At 45.2% G+C, this 21,837-nt stretch overlaps 1 protein-coding gene across 1 annotated transcript in view; it reads left to right on the top strand.

The window, feature by feature from the left end:
* The first annotated feature begins 649 nt into the window (after positions 1 to 649).
* The window catches only part of TMEM232 (transmembrane protein 232), an 843,610-nt gene continuing 822,422 nt past the window's right edge, over positions 650 to 21,837 (top strand). Inside the window, exons 1-2 of the mRNA XM_086963014.1 lie at positions 650 to 774; positions 1,548 to 1,687. Of these exons, the coding sequence (XP_086819140.1) occupies positions 1,569 to 1,687 (119 nt within the window). The 5' untranslated portion in view covers positions 650 to 774; positions 1,548 to 1,568. The remainder of the gene's footprint in view (positions 775 to 1,547; positions 1,688 to 21,837) is intronic.

Here is a 21,837-nt window from a genome sequence, read left to right as displayed (position 1 = left end):
TATCCGTTTTTGGCACATCGCCAAGTTTACAAGTTCTTTCAAATCTGAGGATGCGTCAAAATCCATGGGAGTGGCATGGGAACACCCACGTAATGCCCATGGAACGCCTACCAAGATCAAAGTAACGCAACACAGCGATTTACGTTGCATTGCATTGCTCCTCATGTTTTTAAGTCACTCAAAGACACGCAAAGTAAGTGACTTTCAAAATCTGACTCTGTGGTCTGCGTCACACATGTAACCACTTTGTGTGGTGCAAACGTAAGGCCCCCCTCTCATAAATGAGGCACTCCGTATCTACATTAAAATGAATTTTTAGAGATTCCACGCGTCCAGCGGGGGGCACAGCTCCTGGCGCATACATTAGTGCAGTAGAATCATAATACCGGTTTCCTACCTAGCCTGTAAAATCATGTCACGCTCTTAACAATGTGTTGCTTCTGGGGCGCTTACGCTAAAAACGTCGCAACTTTTATTGTTACCAAGGAACCGCTGGTTAAAATGCGTTTATGGAGTAGCAGCAGACCTCGTGTATAACCGTCTTTACCATCTGCCATAAAACAGGGAAGTGAGGGCCGTTTGCAGTGTTGACTTTATTCCAGCATGGCGGACAGAGCTGTTGCTAAGGCGCCAGTTGCTACAACAATACGGAATTCTGACTGACCAGTAAAACGAGTCCTATGTGAGCGCTGGTTCTGAATGTTTCTACAATTATAATCTGTGGGATTGACAAGAGTCCAGACAAAACTGCTGATACGGAGATTAATAATTACAGTAAGTATCTTCTCATCCCACAGATTTTAAGCACACAGGACTAGGTGTAATTCAATGACCTTGAGAGAGATGCGAGAGAGCGAGCGAGAGAGAGTGAGAGAGAGTGCGCGCGCGCGAGAGAGAGAGAGAGAGCAGGAAAGGAGAAGGGGGGAATTACATAAGAGAGCCAGAGAGGTCGTCAGAAAGAGATTGATTTTGACTGTCAATGTTACATGCGAGACATGTGCGTCACCAGATAACATTTTTGGGGCTTATTTACTAGCCTCTTGCGCCACTTATGCGTCATTTTTATGATGGGAAAACTGTCGTAAGGGTGGCGCAAGGGGCTTGTAAATCTGCCCCTTTGTATTTACGTTTTGAATATGCGTGAAATGTGATATTACATCATATTGTTTTATTGGGTTTATATGCGCTTGCTGATATTCAGCCTTTTGCTCTATTCACAAAATACATTTTCAAGCATGCCTTCAAACATTTGACATTAATATCACATGCTGACAACCTAAGTAAGTATTCAAAACGAATTATTCTGCTGTATTGTTGTTCGGAACCGCAACACGATTTGAGGACTTGAATTACAGCGCACTGACATTAATTACACATACCATGTATTTGTAAAATGTGAAACTTCATTGTAGGCACTTTAAATAAAGTGCTTCAGAAATACGTTAACATTTTGTTGACCTGCAGGTGGAGATGGCCTAATTAATGTGTATACATTGTTAGGGTTGTTTAAATAGTAAATTTTCATTTCCATTTCCGTTTACATATAGGGTGGCCTTCGGAAAGACAACATGCCGATCATTAAAGTGCCACCGGTTCACAAATTTGGAATAATAGCCAAAAGACGGTATCAAGATTTACAACAGAAATATTTAGAAAAAACAATGGAACGTCCCCGTGCAGAACTGAGGTATGAGTTAATATTTGTGATTTAATAGGTCTTTGAGTAAACATACACTAAATTTTACTGCAGAATAGCAGCAGAAAGAAAGTAATGCCTGTAGAAACACAGAGTTATTAACTGAGTAGCACAACTGCTTGTGGGAGAGTGAAGGTTTTGGGTTTCAAATCAAGGGTCACATGTAAAAGAAAAAAACCCGAAAAGACATACCATGGTCATGAGACTGAAGATGGTTTTGACCAAAAGCTCAGGAGATGTGTTTTAGTTCAGGGCTGGATTCTTTTATAATCCTCACCGGTTAGTGTTTCCTTCTTCTGATTTTTAGGTTAAAATGTTTTTATTATGGAGCAACACAAAGAAAAAGGGCAATAAGATCGGGCCACGCAGGGCCCGGTAAATCCAATGATAAATGCGCTAAGGTACGAGAGCTCCATTAAAAAAAATACGTTCCCACCACCCACCCAAATTGAGAAGAAGAAAGAAAACTAGAAGAAGGAGATACCGAAAAAAAAAACCACCCTTCACCCTCCCAAGGTTCATTGCCTCTGAATAGCGCAACATAGAACGGCTTGTCCTAAATAAGACTGAGATGACTCATGTATGGGTGTCCGGAGTAGTAAGGTGTGTTGTATTTCTATCTAGGACCCTAATTCGATATTCCTGATTCATTCCCTTATGTGGTTATAATAAATAATATCCTTATAAAGGCATAAGAATCATATCAATATTTAGTAATAGCCCATGCAGTCCAAAGCACGGCAAGGCTACTCCCATAGACTCCTAGAAAGCACAACGCGTTCTTTAAACAAACCAAGCTCCAGCAGCCCGGGAAAACCCCCTGCTTTTGTTTTGATTTGCACAAGAACTCCTGGAGTCCAGAAAGAACTGTTAGTTCTTAGTGACGTCTTAAGTCCAACCTTACGTCAAACCCGGCACCTTTCAGGTATAAATATACCAACGTTGCCTTAAGCAAACACACAGTGGTGGGGAGCAGAGCGACGTTCTACTTGTCCGAGAGCCCAGCTGTTGCCAGAGCCGAAGAAAGCCGCCCCTCCCTTTTTGACGCGGAGGAGAAGCTGCCTTTTCTCACGCCGAGAAATCCAGCTCCGGGGTTCCCAAGTTACCCTCGCGGGTTGCTGGGAGATCGAGTCCTGAGAAGCGAGATACAAGACCTCCTTCATTCTATAACCAAGGTACGGAGCTGATTAAGACCTTAGAGAGAATTCTTGAATCCGATCCTTGGCAAAAACCTAACTTTAACTTAAAACTGCTAATTACTTACACTTTCCCACTTATTAGGCTTAGGTCAGGTACACTGGGGTAGGCGTATCTTAGAAGCATCAGTTGAGTATGTATATATTTTATCCATTTTAAAGTATCATATGGCTAAGAAACCATATCAATGCTTTTACAGTATTATTTCATAATACTACTTTTACTGTACGCCCTTTACTTTATAATAAGTATTGCAATTGTGGCAATTCATTTCTCTTGCATGAGAAAGAAGACTGCTCAATAAAATAACACCTTTTTATTGAAAACGCCCGTCTCTCTATTTCTCTGCATTCTGGTGGAACTAAGCATGCACAATTGACTGAGTGAAATAGCTGTCTATTGTTTTCACACGACTCTAGAGATACACTCTTTATTCTGAGGGAGCAAAGTTGTCATGTTTATGCGGTTGTCAGAAACTAATCCCTTCTTGTCTAAATAAGGACGGTTAACTCTTTCCTGAACATTCGAGAAAGCTTCTAGTGACCTCTGAGCTAGCTGGCAAAACTAATTAAGTCTAACATAGTCAGTAGAGACCTGGATGACCTCAGTCCTACGTCTACACTGCTGTTTATGTTATTCCAATGCGCAGAGCCTATTGGGAATATAGGAACTACACTACAGGTGCAGGAGGCATAGGTATTTGGAGCAGTGCAATTCCCTAAATTCTGAAGCAATCAGGGCTAAAAAGGGTTTCCAAAGGTCACTGAAGGAAAAGCCCTTGCCGGCCATGGTGAGAGAGATCCTTTCCATGCCCAACACGTGCCACAGACGCTGGTACCACCCTGTGTGTGTGGGAACCCGGGTTGTCTTCCAATGTATGAGTATGTTCTGGGTGGCCGTGCCTAGGGCAATGGCTATCTGTTTACCCCTTCTGGATTTCAGGGGGTAAGTGAGTAGATTTGGCGCTCCCAGCAGTACGTATGCAGGGAACCTGGAGAGTTCAGTGTCCAAATATTGATCAATCTCGTCAAGAACATGTGACCAGTAAGTCTGAGTGTGTGTGCAGTTCCATAGTAGGTGAACCAACGAGCCCCTCTGTCCACACCTCCTCCAACAGTCGGGACTATGTGTGGGGTCGGCACGGTGCAGCCTCTCTGGGGTGTAGTACCAGTGGTATACGAGTTTGGTGAGGGTTTTGGTCAGGACTATATTGGTTTTGCTGTGTGGCGTGCCCTATAACATGCACCTTCCCATTCCTGGGAGCTAAGGTCACGCCCCAGGTCTCTCTCCCATCGTGCCCACCCGGCATGATAAGTGTGAGTATATCTAGATAGGAGTAATTTGTGTAAGTCCGGGGTACATTTTGTGTCTGAGGACCCCGTGATGAGCCATTGCTCACAATGGGTGAGGAGCCACAACACCTGCGCCCGGTTAACGGGGCGCATGGCCCAGTGTCGGACCTGAAGGTAGCGCATGCGTTTCGATTCAGGGAGGCCATGGCCGGTTCAGAGTTGCGAGAAGGGAACGATCTCGCCTTTTGGGAATAATTGACCTAGAGTGCGGCAGCCTGCTTCTCTTCACAGCGGGAAGGTCCGTTGGCCCACACAAGGTTTGAAATCTGGGTTATCATAAAGGGAGGTGAGTGGGGAGGCAAAGTGGTGAGGGCATGCCATATGTTAGTCCGGTCCAAGAAATTTAGGATGGAGCGCGTCACCTGAGAAGCATACAAGTTGGGTTGGTGATGGGGTTTCAGCAGAAAGGGAATCTTCATAAAAGACGTACCAGCCACTACCCGGTCTTGAAAGAGCCAATGCTTCTCAGAATCTGCTCTGCTCCATTCGACCAGGTTCCGGCGTTGTTTGGCGTTATAATAAAGTGTGAGGTCTGGGACTCCACTGCCTCCCCCGTGAGGTGGAAGGAAGCTCACCAATCGCTTCATTCTCGGTTTAGGTCCCTGCCAGATGAAGGAAGAGAGGTCAGACTGGACCCTTTGTAGTCATCCAGTGGGGGTTGGAAGTGGTAGGGTCTGGAAGAGGTACAAAATCTTGGGGAGGATTGCCATTTTAACGGCTGTGACTCACCCCAACCACGATATTGGGTAGTGTTTCCATTTCTGCAACGCAGAGCGGAGGTGTGCCTGTAAGAGGGAGCAATTAACTTGTCTCATAGCCTGCAGAGTCAGGGCCAATGTATGCCCAGATAGGGAACTGTCTCATTGGACCAGTTCAGGGGGTGTCAGGTCTGAAGGTCTGCCAGCACTGCCGATGGCAGAGACAGGTTTAGTGCCATGGATTTTGCCAGGTTGACTTTGAAACCAGAGGCTCTCCCAAACGCCTCTAGCTCCTCCAAGAAGCTCTCCAAGGCGGTCGTGGGGTTTGTGAGAGTGGCCAGCACGTCATCCTCATATAGGCTTATTTTAAGCGTATCCCCTCTGAAGCGGATACCCGTAATCAGGAGGTGGTCCCAGACCCTCTGAGCCAACGGTTCCATGTAGAGTGCAAAGAGTAGGGGTGACAGAGGGCACCCCTGTCTAGTGCCTCTATGGATAGGGAATGGTGCAGATGTGTGGTCATTAACGCAGACAGTAGCGGTAGGAGAGCGATAACAATAAAAAATGTGCATCTGCATTTTGTCCCGGATACCAGCGCGTATCAGTGCCTGTTCGAGATATGGCCAGTGGACGTGGTAGAAGGCTTTCTCCGCATCTACTGTTAAGAGCATGTATTCTCCAGGAATGCGGAAAGCCTTTTCTATCAGATGCGTGACTTGTTTGGTGTTATCACTCATTTGACTCAGTATGAATCAGTATGAATCTTGCCTGGTCAGGGTCTACCAGCCCCTGCATGTAAGGGCCCAGTCGGGTGGCCAGGATCCAGGTATATACCTTCAGATCAATATTTAGAAGTGAAATAGGTCGTTTTATCTTTCCCAGGATTTGGGATAACGGCCACTGCAGCCTCTAGCATAGGCACAGGGATTGCTCCATGGGCCGCGTTAAGGTGGGAAGACAAGCTTGAGCTAGGTACATATCGATGTCCGCTGCCTCTAAGAGCTGTTCATCATATAGCTGCGTATAAAACTCGCTGAATGTCTTGGCTATGGCCGTGTCATCCACGTAAAGTATTCCTGAGCAATCCCTGATCTCCCAGACCCCTTCTCTTTGACGAACTTCCCTCAGTTTGTGCGCAAGTAACCGCCCAAACTTAACCCCATCCACATAGAAGGAATGTCGCAAGGGCATCGCAGCCTATTCTGTCCTGTCACGATCCAGGGCAGCCAACTGCGTCCTGGCCGCGGTAAATTGTCTCCAACCCCGTGGAGCCCTGGTGCGCTGGTGTATCTGCTCCAGTTCTCGAAATTTAAGGGTCAGTTCCTCCATCTTCCGTTTCTGCTCTATATTGTCAGCCATGGATATAGCTATTACTTCACCCCTGAGTACTGCCTTGAGGGCCTCCCACCTAGTAGAGAGGACTGCTTCTGAGTTATTGTTGTATTGCAAGTAATCGTCTAGTGCTCGCTGTAGCTGTGTGACCGTGCCTGGCCGGTGTAGGAGGGCATCCCTGATTCACCAGTGTCTGTGCCTGTGGGAAGGCTAAGGTGATCACCACCGGGAAATGGTTGGACAGGGTCGCCACAAGTATGTCAGCTGAGAGCATGGTATCTAGAATAGGTTTGGTGCCCAGAAGGTAATCTAATCTAGCGTAGGTTTTATGTGCATTGGAGTAAAATGAAAAGTCTCTTGTGCCGGGGTGGAGGTGTCGCCACAGGCCTAGGTCATGTAATTTGGCTTTTCCAGTCAGGGAAAGGGCACCAACCTGACTAGTGCACTGCTCAGAGCGATACATGTCATTATTGAACACCAAGTTGAGGTCACCCCCAATCAATATGTGGCGGCCCTTAGTGGCCATTGCTTCTACCAGTGCCTCATCTAGAAAACGATCTTGGTCTTCATTTGGTGCGTAAATATCCCGTATTTCAGCCGCCTTTGTCCGCCACCCTCCCTTAAAAACCCTTCAAAACTAATATGGCCACCCCGGATTTCTAAGTGGGTCTGGAGGAGTGAAATTGGGTTGGGAAGGACCGAGACCGGAGTCTGTGACAGTCCTTGGAGAGTAGATGTGTTTCCTGGAGGAGACAAATATCCACCCATGCTTTCAAGATAAGAGAGTAATGCCATCTGCTTAACAGGGTTATTAAGGCCCCTCACATTGAGAATGAGGATCTTAATCGAGGGAGGCGGCATTCAGATCTGAGAATGGTAAGGGTGCCACTCAAGAGTCCCTGCATTGCCAGGACCCCGGACTAGCTGGGGAATATTTATACACAGTAGCGGCCTTGCAAATAAAAGGTGAGAGTGCCCTGTGGGCCAAAGGAAACCCTGTGCTGTAAAGAGAGGAAAAAGGGTGAAGAATGGAAGGAGACCCCAACTATAAAAAGGAAAAAAAAACATAAGGCGCAACAGGTGCCAGAAATAGTTCAGTGTTTGAACATTGTCCGTCATCCAGGGATGAACAGAGAGGAAGCCTGTCAGGCGATTGCGTGGCCATTATCAGCTCTTCTTCCTCCCCCCTCCATCCCAAGTATGTTAAAGAAAGGATACATCAAAATAACCAGGATTGGTCATTCAGTTGACGCCTTGGCCAAGGCCCCTGTCAAGGCCTCCAGAGCAGCTTGTTGCTCCATCTTGATCACTGTAGGATCCGGTCGACGGGCACAACACCGTCGTCTCTGCTGTCTCCACTGCGGTCTGAGTGACCCCCATCATCCGTATCCTCCGGGAGAGTGATCCCAAGGAGCTTGCTGGTTTCAGACAAAGAGTGGAGTTGGAACAGTTTACCATCGGGTCGGAACACTAGGCAGAACGGGTGTCCCCAGGAGTAGGGGATGTTGCGTTGACGGAGGACTTCTGTGATGGGCCAGAAGGTTCTGCGATTCTAGAGAGTGATTGCTGCAAGATCCTGGTAAAGGTTGGGCGTCTGGTTGCGAAAGGTGATTTGTTGTTGGGAGCAAGCTTTGCGCAAGATCTCTTCCTTAGTGGGGAAGTCCTGGACACAAACCAGTATGTCAGCGTGGGGTGCTGTCGCTGCTCTGGGTGGACCCACCCTGTGAGCGCAGGCTAACTTCAGCGGGGTGTCCAAGGGGTTGCCTAGGATGTGGTTGAAGAGTTCTCGCACATAGACAAAAATGTCCCACGCTTCCTCATTAGAGCCCACTCCTCGGATCCTGATATCATGGCGTCGGGAGCGGTTATATAGGTCCTCTAAGTGAGACTGCACATCCACCTGTTGTTCGTGAATGCAGAGTACCTCCTGTTGTAGTACTGCCATCTCAGTGTCTCGGGAGTCACTCTTGTCTTCCAGGGTTGCCACTCTTTCCCCTATGTCAATCACATCCTTGTGGTCATCTTTAAGTTCCGCTGTGAGATCGCGCTTCCCAGTTTGGAGATCCTCGCGCAGTATGGCAAAAAGAGATTCCAGAAAGGCCCGCATCACTGGTGCCTCCGTCGATGTTGGGCTCAGTCGATCCAAATCACCGGGCCGCCCACTTTGTGCTTTGGCGAACAGGTCTTTCAGCAAGTTTTTTCTCTAGTAGCAGACTTATCCTTCCTACCCCATGTCATGGTCAGAACCTCTGGTGCTCTAGCTGTGACGGCCGCAAGAGGGGTGGAACAGGGTCCTTTCAATGTTGTGTCAAGCGGTCCGGTAGATCAGAGCTGTCCCCCTGATGCACTGGCTGTGAGGGCTGGCAAGGGTCCTTGCCAAATGGTGCTAGGGTGCCCCGGGATCTCGCGCCAACGGGCTTTGGAACTGCTTTGTTGTGGGTGGGCTAGCTGGTAACTCCTAGAGAGCCCACTATGAAAAAGTCCCACCTGTACTGGCCACGGGGGCCGGCCTCACCTGTGTCCCTCAGAGGCACTGGGCCCATTTTAGCTGGGGTCACAGAGTCGTGTGGTCGTTGGCCTCAAGGCCTAGTCCAACCTGGGAGCGGCAAGAGGGCAGCGCAGCTCACCAAGGTGGGCCGCTGACAAGGGCTACAGGCCCGGAGGCCGAAATGTCCCCTGATTGACCGTCCCACGTTGCACCATTTCAACCTCTGTATGGGGGATGCCTTGTGTCGCAGTTGTGCAAGTGGGGTGAGGTGTCATCCAAAATGGCGCCCGATGCACGATTAATCTGCTTTCACTCACCGCGTTCGGTTGAGGGTTATAGGCACACGCGGCTTGCCGGGTCCTGGACACCAGATGAGGGAGAGGGCCAGAACCTCAGGGTTCAGGAAGGCTCCCGGTGCTATGTAGTGCATCAGGTTCCATGGGGTAAGGAGCGGCGGGTGCAGGGATATTGCCAGGACTCACCACCCTGGCTCTGAAGGTTCTTCCCGTGGTGTCGGAGCTCTGAGCGTCTCCCTAGGCACCACCTCACACGCCAGCAGCACCACAGCTCTCGTGGGAGTCGCCTAGGTTGCCAAGGCTCGCTGACGGGCCTCCGTGTCTGCTCCCCGGGGTCACGAACTGGAGTAGAGGAAGCGCTGCTAATTCCGGGAACGTCCTGGGCGGGGTAGAGTCCTCCTCCAGCCGGAGGTTAGGACAGCGGTCTCTTTCCTTGAGACGCGCAGGCCACCATCGACACCATTCCCGAGGCCTAGGATGGGCCCGGCCCGGCAGCTGAAAACACGACCGCAGGAACCCGGGGATCGCCCGGTAGGTCGTCTGTTGTTCCTGGGTGCGTTAGGAAGCACAACAGCCATTCCTTGTGCTGATCATGGCCGATGGCCGGTGCTGAAAGTCGGTGGGTGGAGGAGCGAAGACAAAGCACATCTCAGCTCTCCGCCATCTTGGCCACGCCTCTCTTTCTTCTGATTTTTGAAGGCTGTGTTCATTACCCAATTCTCTTTAGTGGTCCTGGCAGTCATCATCATTGCAACAGCTGCACGGTTTCTGACAGGCTCCCGCCCTGGCTACACTCTTCACTTGTTAGTGACTATATAGTGATGGTAGAAGTGGAGGTCACATGAAGCTGGAGTAGGAAATTGTTGAACAATTCCTTTTTTAGGCACCCTTGGTTTGGACTTTAAGGAAGGGCTCCAGGGCATACCTGTTAGTGAATGCTCTTCCAAATTTCACTTGCTTTTTTTTATTTTTTTTAATTTATTTATTCATTGGTAAATTCAGAAAATCAAAGCAAATGCTCAAAAAAAAAGAACAATAATGCAACCAATAATGTAAATAGATGCAATAAGCATGAGATACAAAAATAGGAACACGTTATATATTGCAATGAATAGTTAACATAGTACCTAGAGAGTAATGAGCATTCATGAATTAAATAATTAAAAAAAAATAAAATAAATAAACTCTGCCCATATCTTATATTTTTAACCAGAACTAAACATCGCTATGATGCAAACTCAAACACATAGAAAAATCAAAATAATTAATTAGGGAAAAAAGAACATGATACATCGAAAACAATGTTATAACAAAAATAGATAATTAAATAGTTACAAAATTTGATTTCCGCTTTCGATACTATACCATCTAGTGATGGGCTCCCACAGCTGTTTCCCTATTGCCCTCATTTTTCTACCTCTTGTGAGATAGATTGCAGTTTCTTGTTTATAGATGGCAATAAACCGACTAAGCCACATATGAAAGGTGGGGGGCTCTACATCTTTCCATCTAGCTGCCAAAATTATTCGAAGCACGGCATATCCTAAAAAGATTACCGCCTGTTCTTCACTGTTGTGATCCAAAGAATCATCATGACCTAATAGGAGCAGGGTTATAGAGTCTCTAATTTGATGCCCAAAGACCTTGGCCCAATATTCCAGTATCATAGCCTTAATTGTTGCCAATGCCGGGCATTCAGAAAACATGTGCAGGAGGTTTGCAAGTGACTGATTACATCTAGGGCAATTATCATCTGTCCTGAGCCCCCAAGCAAACAATTTAGCTGGCGTATAGTATAGATTAAAAATGGTTCTGTAATATTGGGCCTTTAGATTAGAAGCTATAAAATACTTTGCCGAAAGAGCTAGTGAAAGATCTATATCTACATTGGGGTTGGCTAGTTTTGTGGCCCAGGATTGTTCCGTACGCTCAATATCGTCAGGGGCTTTTACCATAAACATCTGATATAAGACCCCAATTCTTGTAGACTTTTTCCCTATAATATCCAATAATGGTATGTTATCTAATAGAATTTTTGGTCTAATATTACAGATATTAGATGAAATTTGATAGAATTTTAGAAAATCACGATCAAGAATGTTATATCTTAATTGGAATGACTCAAAAGCTGATGGAATGCTATTACCCAAAAAATCGCCTATTGTTCTAATGCCTAAGAGCTCCCACCTCTGTAATCCAATATCATTAAGAAGGGGAGAGAGAGTTTTGCATTGCCATAGTGGTGTATATTTCGTAAATGTAGGTATGTCCAGATGTTTACAAATAGCTTTCCATACCGCACGTGCGTCTAAGACTGTCTTTAATTTGATTTTTTTGTAGTATGATGGTTCTACTTGTCTTAAAAACAGTCCCTTGTATTTCTCACCTAAGCTTAGTTCGTATATTGATGGAATATATGTAACTATAGGGATTAAAACTCCAGATTTGGCAGTTAGGAGAGGGTCCATATGCTGTACTAATGTTGCCCAAAAATATAGTTTTAAGTTCGGTAAAGCCAGGCCACCTCTATTTTGGGGGAGCGCCAGCAGGTGAAGAGCCCGTCTTATTTTACCATAGCTCCACATGAACTTTGAGATAAGGGAATCTATTGTCTTAATAAAATGTTCTCCCGGTAGTAAGGGAATTGCTCTAAAAAAATATAGAACTCGTGGAAATATATTCATTTTAACATAATTAGCCCTTCCTATTATCGAAAGGTGCAGGGTGTCTATCCTTCGAAGGTCGCTTTTGATTTTGTTAATAAGGGGAGAATAATTTAGGTCGGTAATCTTATCTACCTCCACCGACAGGCATACTCCCAGGTATGTGGCCTGTTTGACCCTAAGTATGCTTTCATAATGAGTATTATTAGTGGCTAATACCATTGTTTTATCTCTATTCAAAGAGTACCCTGAATACATCCCAAATGCTTGCGTAATTGTCTCGATTTCAGAGATTGCTTCAGCCGGATTGGTTGTTATAACGGCGACATCATCAGCTTATGCCATGACTTTAGTGGAGAATTGCCCAGTGATGACTGGTTGAATTGCAAGTGAGGTTAATAGTTTCTGAATAAGGGGATCAATATACAAGGCGAATAATCCTGGAGAGCAAGGGCAGCCCTGCCTTGTACCTCTTTGAACCCTGATAGACTCCGACTCGTCACCAGCAATACAGATTTTGGCCATGGGATTAGTGTAAATGGCTTTAATAGCTTTAATGAAATTATTTCCCAAATTTTTATTTTCCAAGATGTTCCAAAGAAATTGCCATGATACTCGGTCGAATGCTTTTTCAGCATCGAGGAGGATCATCGACATCTCGCCCCCCGTGGCGCCCATGATGTCAAATAGGGTTATGGCTCTCCGAGTGTGGTCTGTGGTGCTCTTGCCGGGGATAAAGCCATGTTGCCACGGGGACACAAGGTGTTCGATGACCCCACTCAGTCGATTTGCAAGTATCTTAGCATATAGTTTTGAGTCTGAATTAATCAGGGATATGGGCCTGTATGAAGAAGGAAGGTGAGGTGGTTTGCCCTTTTTATGAAAGATGACTATATTTGTTTGCTTCCATGATTCTGGTGGGTTTGTATTGTATTGCACTCCAAGAAACAAATCGAGCAGGAAAGGGGTTATTTGATCACCCAGGATTTTATATAGGTCTAGTGGGATCTTATCCGGACCAGCCGCTTTACCATTCGCCAAACCGGCTAGAGCAATCTCCACTTCGGTGAGCGTAATTTCTCTATCTAAATTAGCTTTGGTCTCATCATCAACGGATTTATGTGAAGCCTGATCTGGGAGCCAATTATTTAAAAATGCTGTAATTATGTTATCAGAATGTGAGATTTCACTGCTATAAAGCTTTTGATAGTATTTTTGAAATACTTTAATAATCTCTTTAGGGGTTATATACTCTTTACCCTCAAATTCTATCTTCTTAATACTACCCAATGATTGTTTTTGTCGGGTGCGTAGTGCTAATTGCTTCCCCACATTTTCTCCTGATTCATACAGTCTAGTCTTATTAGCCTGATAAGTTTCGGCAGCTTTTTGAATAAGCGTACTATTGATCTCATTTTTAAGTATCATTATTTTGTTTAAAGTTTTCCCAGGATCTGAGGTTAAATCTACTAGCCCTCTTTGAACCTGATTTATTTCCAAAGCATGATGAGTTTCAAGATTAGAGAGTTCTTGCATCATTTGTATGTTAGTGTGTTTTTCCTTTTTTCGTTTATTAGCTACAAATGAGATCGTTTCTCCCCTCAGTGCTGCCTTAAAACAGTCCCATACTATCAGACGGGGTGCACTATACTGGTTACAATCGAAGAATGACTGGGCCCATGATTTAATATAAATTATATATTCCTGATTAACCAATAACCTCCTATCGAAAGTCCATTGGGGCATCGACTTAACCAAACTGGCGGTATCAAAGATGAAGGTCAGTGCATTGTGATCGGATATTGTTTTCGGGGATTTCGTTATTTCTAGAATGTCCCCTTTCCCTATGGATGACATAATATAATCAATTCGGACGTACTTATTGTGGGGGAAGGAAAAGTACGTGAAGCCATCTATATTTGGCCCTTGAAGTAACCCCCAGACGTCCACTAGATTATGACTTTTCATCATCCGGCCTAATGCGCTATATACCTTCGGTTTTCGCCCTTTATACTTTAGCAGTAGGTGATTATCTAGGGGCAGCCCAATATCGATATTAAAGTCCCCGCACAGGATAAGAGAACCAGGCCAAGAAGCCAGTTCTATTTCAAGCTCCTGAAAAATATCAGGATCGTCTAGGTTTGATCCGTAAATTGCACAGATAGTAATGCCCAACTGCAATTGAATTATGACCCATCTACCTTGTTTATCGGCTAATTTGCGGATTGGGGAACCTAAAATTGGTTTGGCTAAGATGGCCACCCCTCTAGTTTTAGATGTTTGAGATGTAGTTACCATTAGGTTATATCCAGGTAATTTGAGTAAATCTCTGTCTGTATATGCTATATGTGTCTCTTGAAGACATATTATATCAGCTGGATTTTGGCGTGTTAATTGAAATAGCTGAGCCCTTTTATTTTTATGATTGAGGCCAGCCACATTCCACGAGCATAAACTTATTCTCCCCATTTACTAACAAGAAGGCCTAACCCAGGTTTAATGTATTGAATCCAGAGACCACAAATATACTTAATAAGCATAATACAGTTTTGCTTTTTGTTTTTTAGAATTTTGTTTTTCGTTTGGTTATGTTGGTTAACATCACGCCATAATCCCTGTGTGCATCTTGACTCGTGACTGAACTTACCAATTTTTTTTAGTTTTTCTCCCGCACCCCCCTTGCCCCCCTTGCCCCCCTTCCCACCCTTACCCACCATTCCCCTCCCCGAATCCCTCCCCACACCCCTCCCCTCACACGCCACCCTTTGAGGCGTATAGACTCTCAGTAGAGTCTGTAGCGATGGAGAGATACCTCTGTGCCGTGCCATATTGTTACTCCGTGTTTATCTAATAAGACATGTACGGGCTACCGGAGGAATATAAAGCAAGAAACAGATATATCCTAGGTAAAGTAATCAATTTAGGACCCTATAGCACCCACTAAGCAAAAAAAAAAAAAAAAGAACCCAAAAGTGCCAAACAATAAATCATTGAAAACAGCGATAGTAGCAGCATATTCAACAAGAGACAATCATGTTCTAGATGACTATGGGAAAAAATGGATGTTAGTGTCAGGCCTATAATTCATTTAAATATACATATACCATCTCTGTCATTAAACATAACCCGCCGTCAAGTAATCCTCTTTCGTACTTATGTCAGGCTATCTAGAAAGGCCTTTGCTTTGATTTCGGAGGTGAAGAATTTAACCTGACCATTATACAAAACTTTAAGTGTAGCTGGATTATTCAAATAGACCTTGGCTTTTTTGTCTAGAACGGGTTTAATTAACTGTCGGAGCCGCCATCTCCGCTCCACAGTTGTGTGACAAAAATCTGGCCTGACAAAATATGAAATATCTCCTCGAGAGCGGTGGGCATCAGGTCTCGCTTTCTCTGCAATAGCCTGGCGTAGAAGAAAGTTGCCAAAATATACCAGTATCGCCCTAGGATATTTGCTTTGTGAGTTAGAAGCCCGTACAGTGGCAGGGGTCCTGTGGACACGTTGAACTTCCAGCTCCCAATTCCATGAAGATAACTCAGGAAATGTATCTTTTAGAAGTTGAATCACAAAAGTGCGTACGTTATCTCCCTCACTTTTCTCCGGAACCCCCAAAATTCGGAGGTTGTTGCGGCGCATACGATTTTCCATCTCCTCAAGTTTCCACTTTACGTCAATCAGTTCTGCATCGTGGGAGTCAACCTGTTCTTTCACTACTGTTGCTTCGGCCTCGTTAACCACTATTCGATCTTCCATATCAGCCATTCTTGCGTTGGAGGCCGCCACAGTCTTAGAGAGCTTACGTACCACCCCTTGTACCTTTTGTAGGGCTTGCTGTGCCTTCCGGCCATCTTTGGAGGTTTGTTCCCTATGGGATGCGATCGCCTGTAGAACCGTGTCCATTACCGAGGTTAGAGTAGTGCTCTGCTCCTCCAAAAAAGAGGGACGCTGGCTGTTGAAGGCTGTTGCGGGAGCATGTTCACGATGGGGACCTGGTGTACCATGGCGATTTCTCTTTTTTTTTTAATCACTGTGTGCCTTCCTGTAGCAATTTCGCCCAATAGCTCATCCACATCGCTATCTTGTGTGCTGGAGCTGGAACCTGTTTGCAGATCAGATAGAGACTCTAGATCGGAATCCAGGTCATGGTGCCATCCTAATTCCTCACGCCCTTCAGAAATGGTATAGAATTCTAACGGTTCCAGGTCCGTGTCTGAAGGGATCCCGGTCCCCCCAATGGGGTCTGGCATGAGTGCTGATGGCACATCTTCATTTTTATTTTATTTTCCGCCTAACTTGCCAGGAGTGCCTTGTGTCTGAGCCAGTGTCTGTACCAGAGGGAGCGAAGAGATGTCCCCCACATTAGCCGAGTTGAGTGGTGCAAGGTGTGTTTCAGACTGTGGCTGGTTGGCGATGTTACCTGTGCACGTTGTAGGGCTATGTATAGCATCAACTTGTAAAAGCAGTTGTGTCCCCGGTTGTACAATCACTGCTTGCAGAGCCTTGTTTGTAATAGGTGTTTCGGTTTCGGTTAGTACTGAGCCTAGGTCCTGAGTCTGTAAGTCTGCACCCGTTAGTGCTACTAAATCTTGTGCCGGTTTAGTTGCATTTTCTTTTTGGCCTGTAATCTCTACAGTGAAGCCCCCTGGAGTGTCTGATATCACTGCTAACCCTTGCCGCGATGTGGGCACGTCAGCTGCAGAAGGAAGACTTACTGTGTTACTCTCCACCTCCGGAGACTCAGAAAGGACTGCTGCTGCTGCTGCTGGCTCTGGCGAATCCGTGCTGGAAGTGCTGGAAGGCGCCACCGGGGTTACTGGCGGCGCTGCAATCAGCGGTCCGCTTGTTGCGTGGTGAATGGAGGGGGAGGATGCAGCTCCAGCCGGCGTTTTCCGAAGTAGGTCCACAACAGAGGGACCCGGACCCGGGGTGTTGGCGATTCGTGCCGCCTTGTGCTGCTTCTGTTGAGGCTGAGGCTGTCCTCCATCAGACCCGATGATCTCGTCCGTCAAGGAACCAGCGCGCCTCGCCGCTAGCTTTTGATCGCGAAGCGCTTGTTTAGCAGCTCGGGTCTTCGAGGCGGCTGCCACCGCAGCAGCGTTTTTCGGGGCCATCTGGGTGTCCTGTAATGTGAAGCCAGTTACAGGAGAACTTTTAGGCTTGTCCTGCTCGCCAGCACAAAGTTGTATGAAGAGTCTTAACACCGTAAGACCGAGGGCTGTTGCTATATAATGAAGTAGCGGCCGTGATTCTGATGAAAATGCTGAGTCTTCTGGCACATCAAGGTAAGCACCAATCATCTCTGCGCTGCATCCTTGTAATATCACAGTTATCCCAGGTTAATTATTTCTAGTGTCGCATGTAGCCGCTGTACTGTTTTTCAACATGCCTCAGTATGCCTCAGTAGGTGCGGAAAGGATCCTAACCCTCCTCGTAGCCCATTAATCTGGCACGGCACGAGAGAGTGTCTCACAGCGGTCTAGTGAGCCGCCGCCATCTTGCCTCCCCTCTCCAAATTTCACTTGCAATGTATTTATAACTCAATCTATATAGCTCGCTGATAGCCCTCAAGATCTTTAGTCCTGAGATACTACTCCCTCCAGATGTTGGGTCATCAAGGATTGGTCACTGCCCACGCTCCTGTGTACCACTCTGTCTATTTGTTCTGTTGATTTTGCAAGTTTCTGCATATTGCTCCAAATCCTAACAACTGTGCTCATGCCTACATCTTCAGTATTTATTCCCTAAAGTATTCCTTTCTGACACCTATGTGTTTAGTGACGCTGAGGGCTTCACCATTTCTCATGCGTTGTGCTCTTTGTGACACTATTGGGTCTGGTGGCTTAGTGGACTAATATGCCCACTGTAGGGGCCTGTGTTCCACCTCCTGGTCACAGGTTCAAATCCCAGCAGGTCCACTCAGCCTTTCATACTTCGATGGTAGATAAAAGGTGTACCACTGAGTTTGGTAACAATAAACATATGGTATTCAGCACCAATATACCTGTTGTGGTGAACCTGTGCTTTACAAATACACATCTTATTTTATCTGTTTAACGTGATACATTAATTCCTCACCAACAGGCTGGAACTGCCATTGAAGGGCAAGTCATTATATGAATCCTCACATCATCTCCTCTCCTCCCCATTGGGTGCTCCCTTTTTAGCTAACTCCCTATCTCAACCCTTCTATTCCTTCCCTTTGGATATCTGTGGTGATTCCCTATTCCTTTTTCATACTTGCATGTCCTCAGAACCACAGTATGGTCGAGAACCCATTGAAATGTACATACTCCTTATATTTTGGCTCGTGATCTCGGTTAACCCATTATTCCAATTCGGACAATCCTTTGAAAATGTAATATGTGAGGTAAACTGCTTTTTACAATTTGTACTCTGGGCCTGCACCCAGTAAAGCTGGAACTGCCTAAAAAATGAATACTCATCCCCTTTCATATTTCCTCTAATTTAATTCTGGAAATGTCCTAACGTCTGATACGTGCTTGAAATAAATACAACAGCATAGTGTGGGTAACTTTGCCAACATTTTGAGAAAAAGAGAATTATTATCTGGCTATGAGTGAAACAGTTGGAGGACAAAATAATACCCACAGGGATGATTTAGAAGGATTTGAGTACCTTACAGCTTTCAGCAATCCACAACTAAAGGATGTTCCTGGATTGGTTTGTCGTCAACATGCTCAGGACCCTCAGATAACGAGATTATGTGCCTAATAATAGTTCCAGAGAACTTTCTGTGGGATGACAATGATTATAAGGAATTAATACCTGTGACAATACTTTCCCAAATGGGATTAGGACTTCTTTCCATGCACCAGGTAGACCATAATTTCCAAACAGGCTATTAAGCCTTGGAGGTCCCTTGTGCCTAAGATGAATGGATGAGGCCAGTAGCTGAATCCAAAAATCTTGAGAGGTCAGGTTGTCCGGAAAGATTCCAGGAATCAGCTGGAGACTGCTAATAGAATGCATTAATGAGTTACTCCCCAAACATTCAATAGTAATCTTGAATAAAAGGTGAGAAGAACAGGAATGTCCATGGGCAACTACGGAAGAGAGTGAAACAGGAGCTGAGCCCTACATAAACTAGCAATTATAACCACACAAGCCTCTTTCATGCGACTCTGAGCTGTTGACGAGTTCTGCTGAAAAGTATCTGTTGCCAGGGCTCTTGGTTCCAGTTTCCAGCAGCAAATGAGGTTTAACTAAGGTTTCAGATTGGAAGCAAATAGATCGATAATATAAATTAAATTAATGGAACATCCGTAAATGCAGTAGTAACTGTGGTCCCTCACAGGTCTGGAATACCAATCTGCAAACATATTGTGCGCATTCAAAAGGTATCCTGCTCTAACTAAAACACTTTGCTTGAGGCAGAAATCTCAAAAGGCTTTCTCAATCTAAGCCAAAGGCTTTGATTCAGTGACTCCCAGTTGATTTATATATCTCATTGTGAAGCTATCCATTCGTAAAAGCAGTACACAACTAGCCCTGTTTTTCGTGAAACTGCGAATCGCTTAGGAGCCTGCAAGTAGCTCTACACACTTGGGGCTATATGTATCAAGCCTTTTTTGATTCACAAAGGCCGGAATTCGCAGAATTTCGGCCTTTGCGAATCGCAAAAGTCTGTTTTGCATTTATTGATATCTATCAAAAACATTGCATCTTAAGGAATCGCAAATATTTGCGATTCCTTATTTTGCTATAGCATTTAAGGAATCGCAATTTTGCGATTACTTAAATGCTATGTATGAAGCATTTAACTGTAGCGAATTTAGCTTAAGAAATCGCAATTTACCACCAACTTTCAATTGGTGGTAAATTGCGATTTCTTTTCAAAATACACTAATTGGCATTTTTGAATGTGGCATGTGACGCACATACATGCCCATAGGGCATGTATGTGCGCCATATGCAGACACATGCTGATTTCAGGGGTGCAGCAGGGTGTCCTTGAGACACCCCTGCACCCTTGAAATCAATCTCATTTTGCGATTAGCAAATTGTGAATCGCAAAATGAAATGCATTTCACAATCTTTCCTATGGGCCTCCTGGCCCATAGGAATGAATGGGAAATTATTCCTTATTTGCGAATTCGCAACTGGCGAATTCGCAAATAAGGAAGATTAAGGATTTTTTTCATACATACCGTTTTGTGATTTCTAAATAGTGATTCCTTAAAAATCGCTATTTAGAAATCGTAAAACCGAACTATGATACATATAGCCCTTGATGTGCATCCATGACTCTTGGCCATGTTCTGCCACCTGAGAACTGGCCAAACTGAGCTCCCCGCGGCCGCTGACTGGTGTCTTTCTTAGAAAAGATCTGGGCATGCACAACCATTCCAACATTGGTGGATGCTGTAAAATTAAAGTCGGGAGGAGCAGCCTGGGGCAGCGCGGGTGAAAATATTTTAAATAAAATAACACTTACTGGCAGCCACCACTTCAGTGTTCTTTTGTTTTTCTCCTCCTCTCTACTCTCGGCAGTCCATGCACAGGCTCCCAGAGTCCCTACACCAATCCTGACGCTGCTCTCATACTGGTAATACCAGCATGAGAGGAAAGCAGTGATTGTTCTGAGCAGTCTGTTTGACACTCATTCAGGCCCTGGGATCCATGCTGCTGCTGCTGCTGACCATTAGAATACATTGCCCCCAGCTCTAGACTCAGCTCAGTGAAAAAAATAAAATGATAATAAGCTTTTTATTATCATTTTATTTTCCATGTTTTCACTTCTAAGAGAGCAGTGGAGCGACGCTCCTCCGCCTTAACAGAGGAGCCGCCGCTGCATTCGAAGCATCTCGAGGATCCAGCTACCCATTTTTTTCTCCCAGCGTCTTTGTGTCCAGAGGGACATGATCCCTTTTATATTTTTGCGTTGATTTGCATAATAATGGAAAGGCTATGATAATGATTGAGTGAATGGAAGAAGGACAAGAATTTGCAATGCAATTGGTCTCGCATTTGCTAGAGTTTGAGCTATTGGCATTGTAAATGACAAAGCGTTTTATTTACGTGTTTAAAAACCCTGCAATGATAAAAGGCATTGTGATTTACAATACCAATAGGTCAAATTTTGAAAATGCAAGACCTATTGCATTGCAAATGCTTGTTTTATTTAATATCCAGAACAAAGGAAGCCTACGCGCGCTGGTCTAGGTTAGTTTAGTACTGGGATCTAATTAGCAAACCTTTAGTTTTGTGTGTTATGTTATGCAGATTTGTATAGGACGCCTGGAAAGCTCGTGGAGGTATCCAGGCGCTTTGCAGGAGGGTAGGTGGGGGCGTCTTCCCCGTTAGCCCTGAAAACATCCCTCCTTCAAAATATGCTCTTACAATGCCCATGCTGGAACAGCAACAACGTACATAACTTCAAAGCCAAGACAAAACTGAACACAGCCTAAAACCTACCACAAAAGTCTGTCATTAGCACTGCATATTTCATCTCCACGCAGCCCTCTGATCTGAAAGCTTAGCTGCTAATTAGTGCCAACAAGCTTAACCGGTCAAAGGTTTGGAAAATATTTCCGAAAGAAGGAAGAAGTTCAGGCGAAGAGTTTTAGGTTAAAAAAGCATAGCTGAATAAAAAGGGCCGCAAGTTGTTTGCAGGAACGTTTAAAATGTTTTAATTGATGGTAAGGTACACACAGGTTGCACCCCTTAGAAGAGTCTCTAGTTTGTACCAAAGGGCTGCTCGGTTTCCCTTCTCCCCCACATTTCGATAAAGCTCTTTAAAAATACCTCGTTGTTTTAGAGATATCTCTGCGGAGAAAATAGTTGATTTCCCGCTTTGTTCCTCATTCTTTGCACAAACTGCGTGTTTTTAATGCAGACCATCTGGATAAAAAGTATTTAAAAAAATGCCTGGACCGAGGTCTCCAGCTGTCTGACCTCTCATTTCCCCTACCCACCCCCGACCAAGGTCTCCAGTTGTCTGACCTCTCATGACCCCTACTCACCCCTGACAGAGCCGGCGCGGCTCCTGATACAACGTGTGGTTCTGATGAAAAGCGTCACCAGAGAAAGCGCTACACCTTTCATGTCACAGTGCAAGCGCATACACAGCATCTTCTCAAGGAGCCTACCCC

The sequence above is a fragment of the Lissotriton vulgaris genome, chromosome 3_1 (assembly GCF_964263255.1).
Source record: "Lissotriton vulgaris chromosome 3_1, aLisVul1.2, whole genome shotgun sequence".
Taxonomy (NCBI): Eukaryota; Metazoa; Chordata; class Amphibia; order Caudata; family Salamandridae; genus Lissotriton; species Lissotriton vulgaris.
The sequence above is the reverse complement of the archived record's forward strand: the minus strand, read 5'-3'. Positions and strand labels throughout refer to the sequence as shown.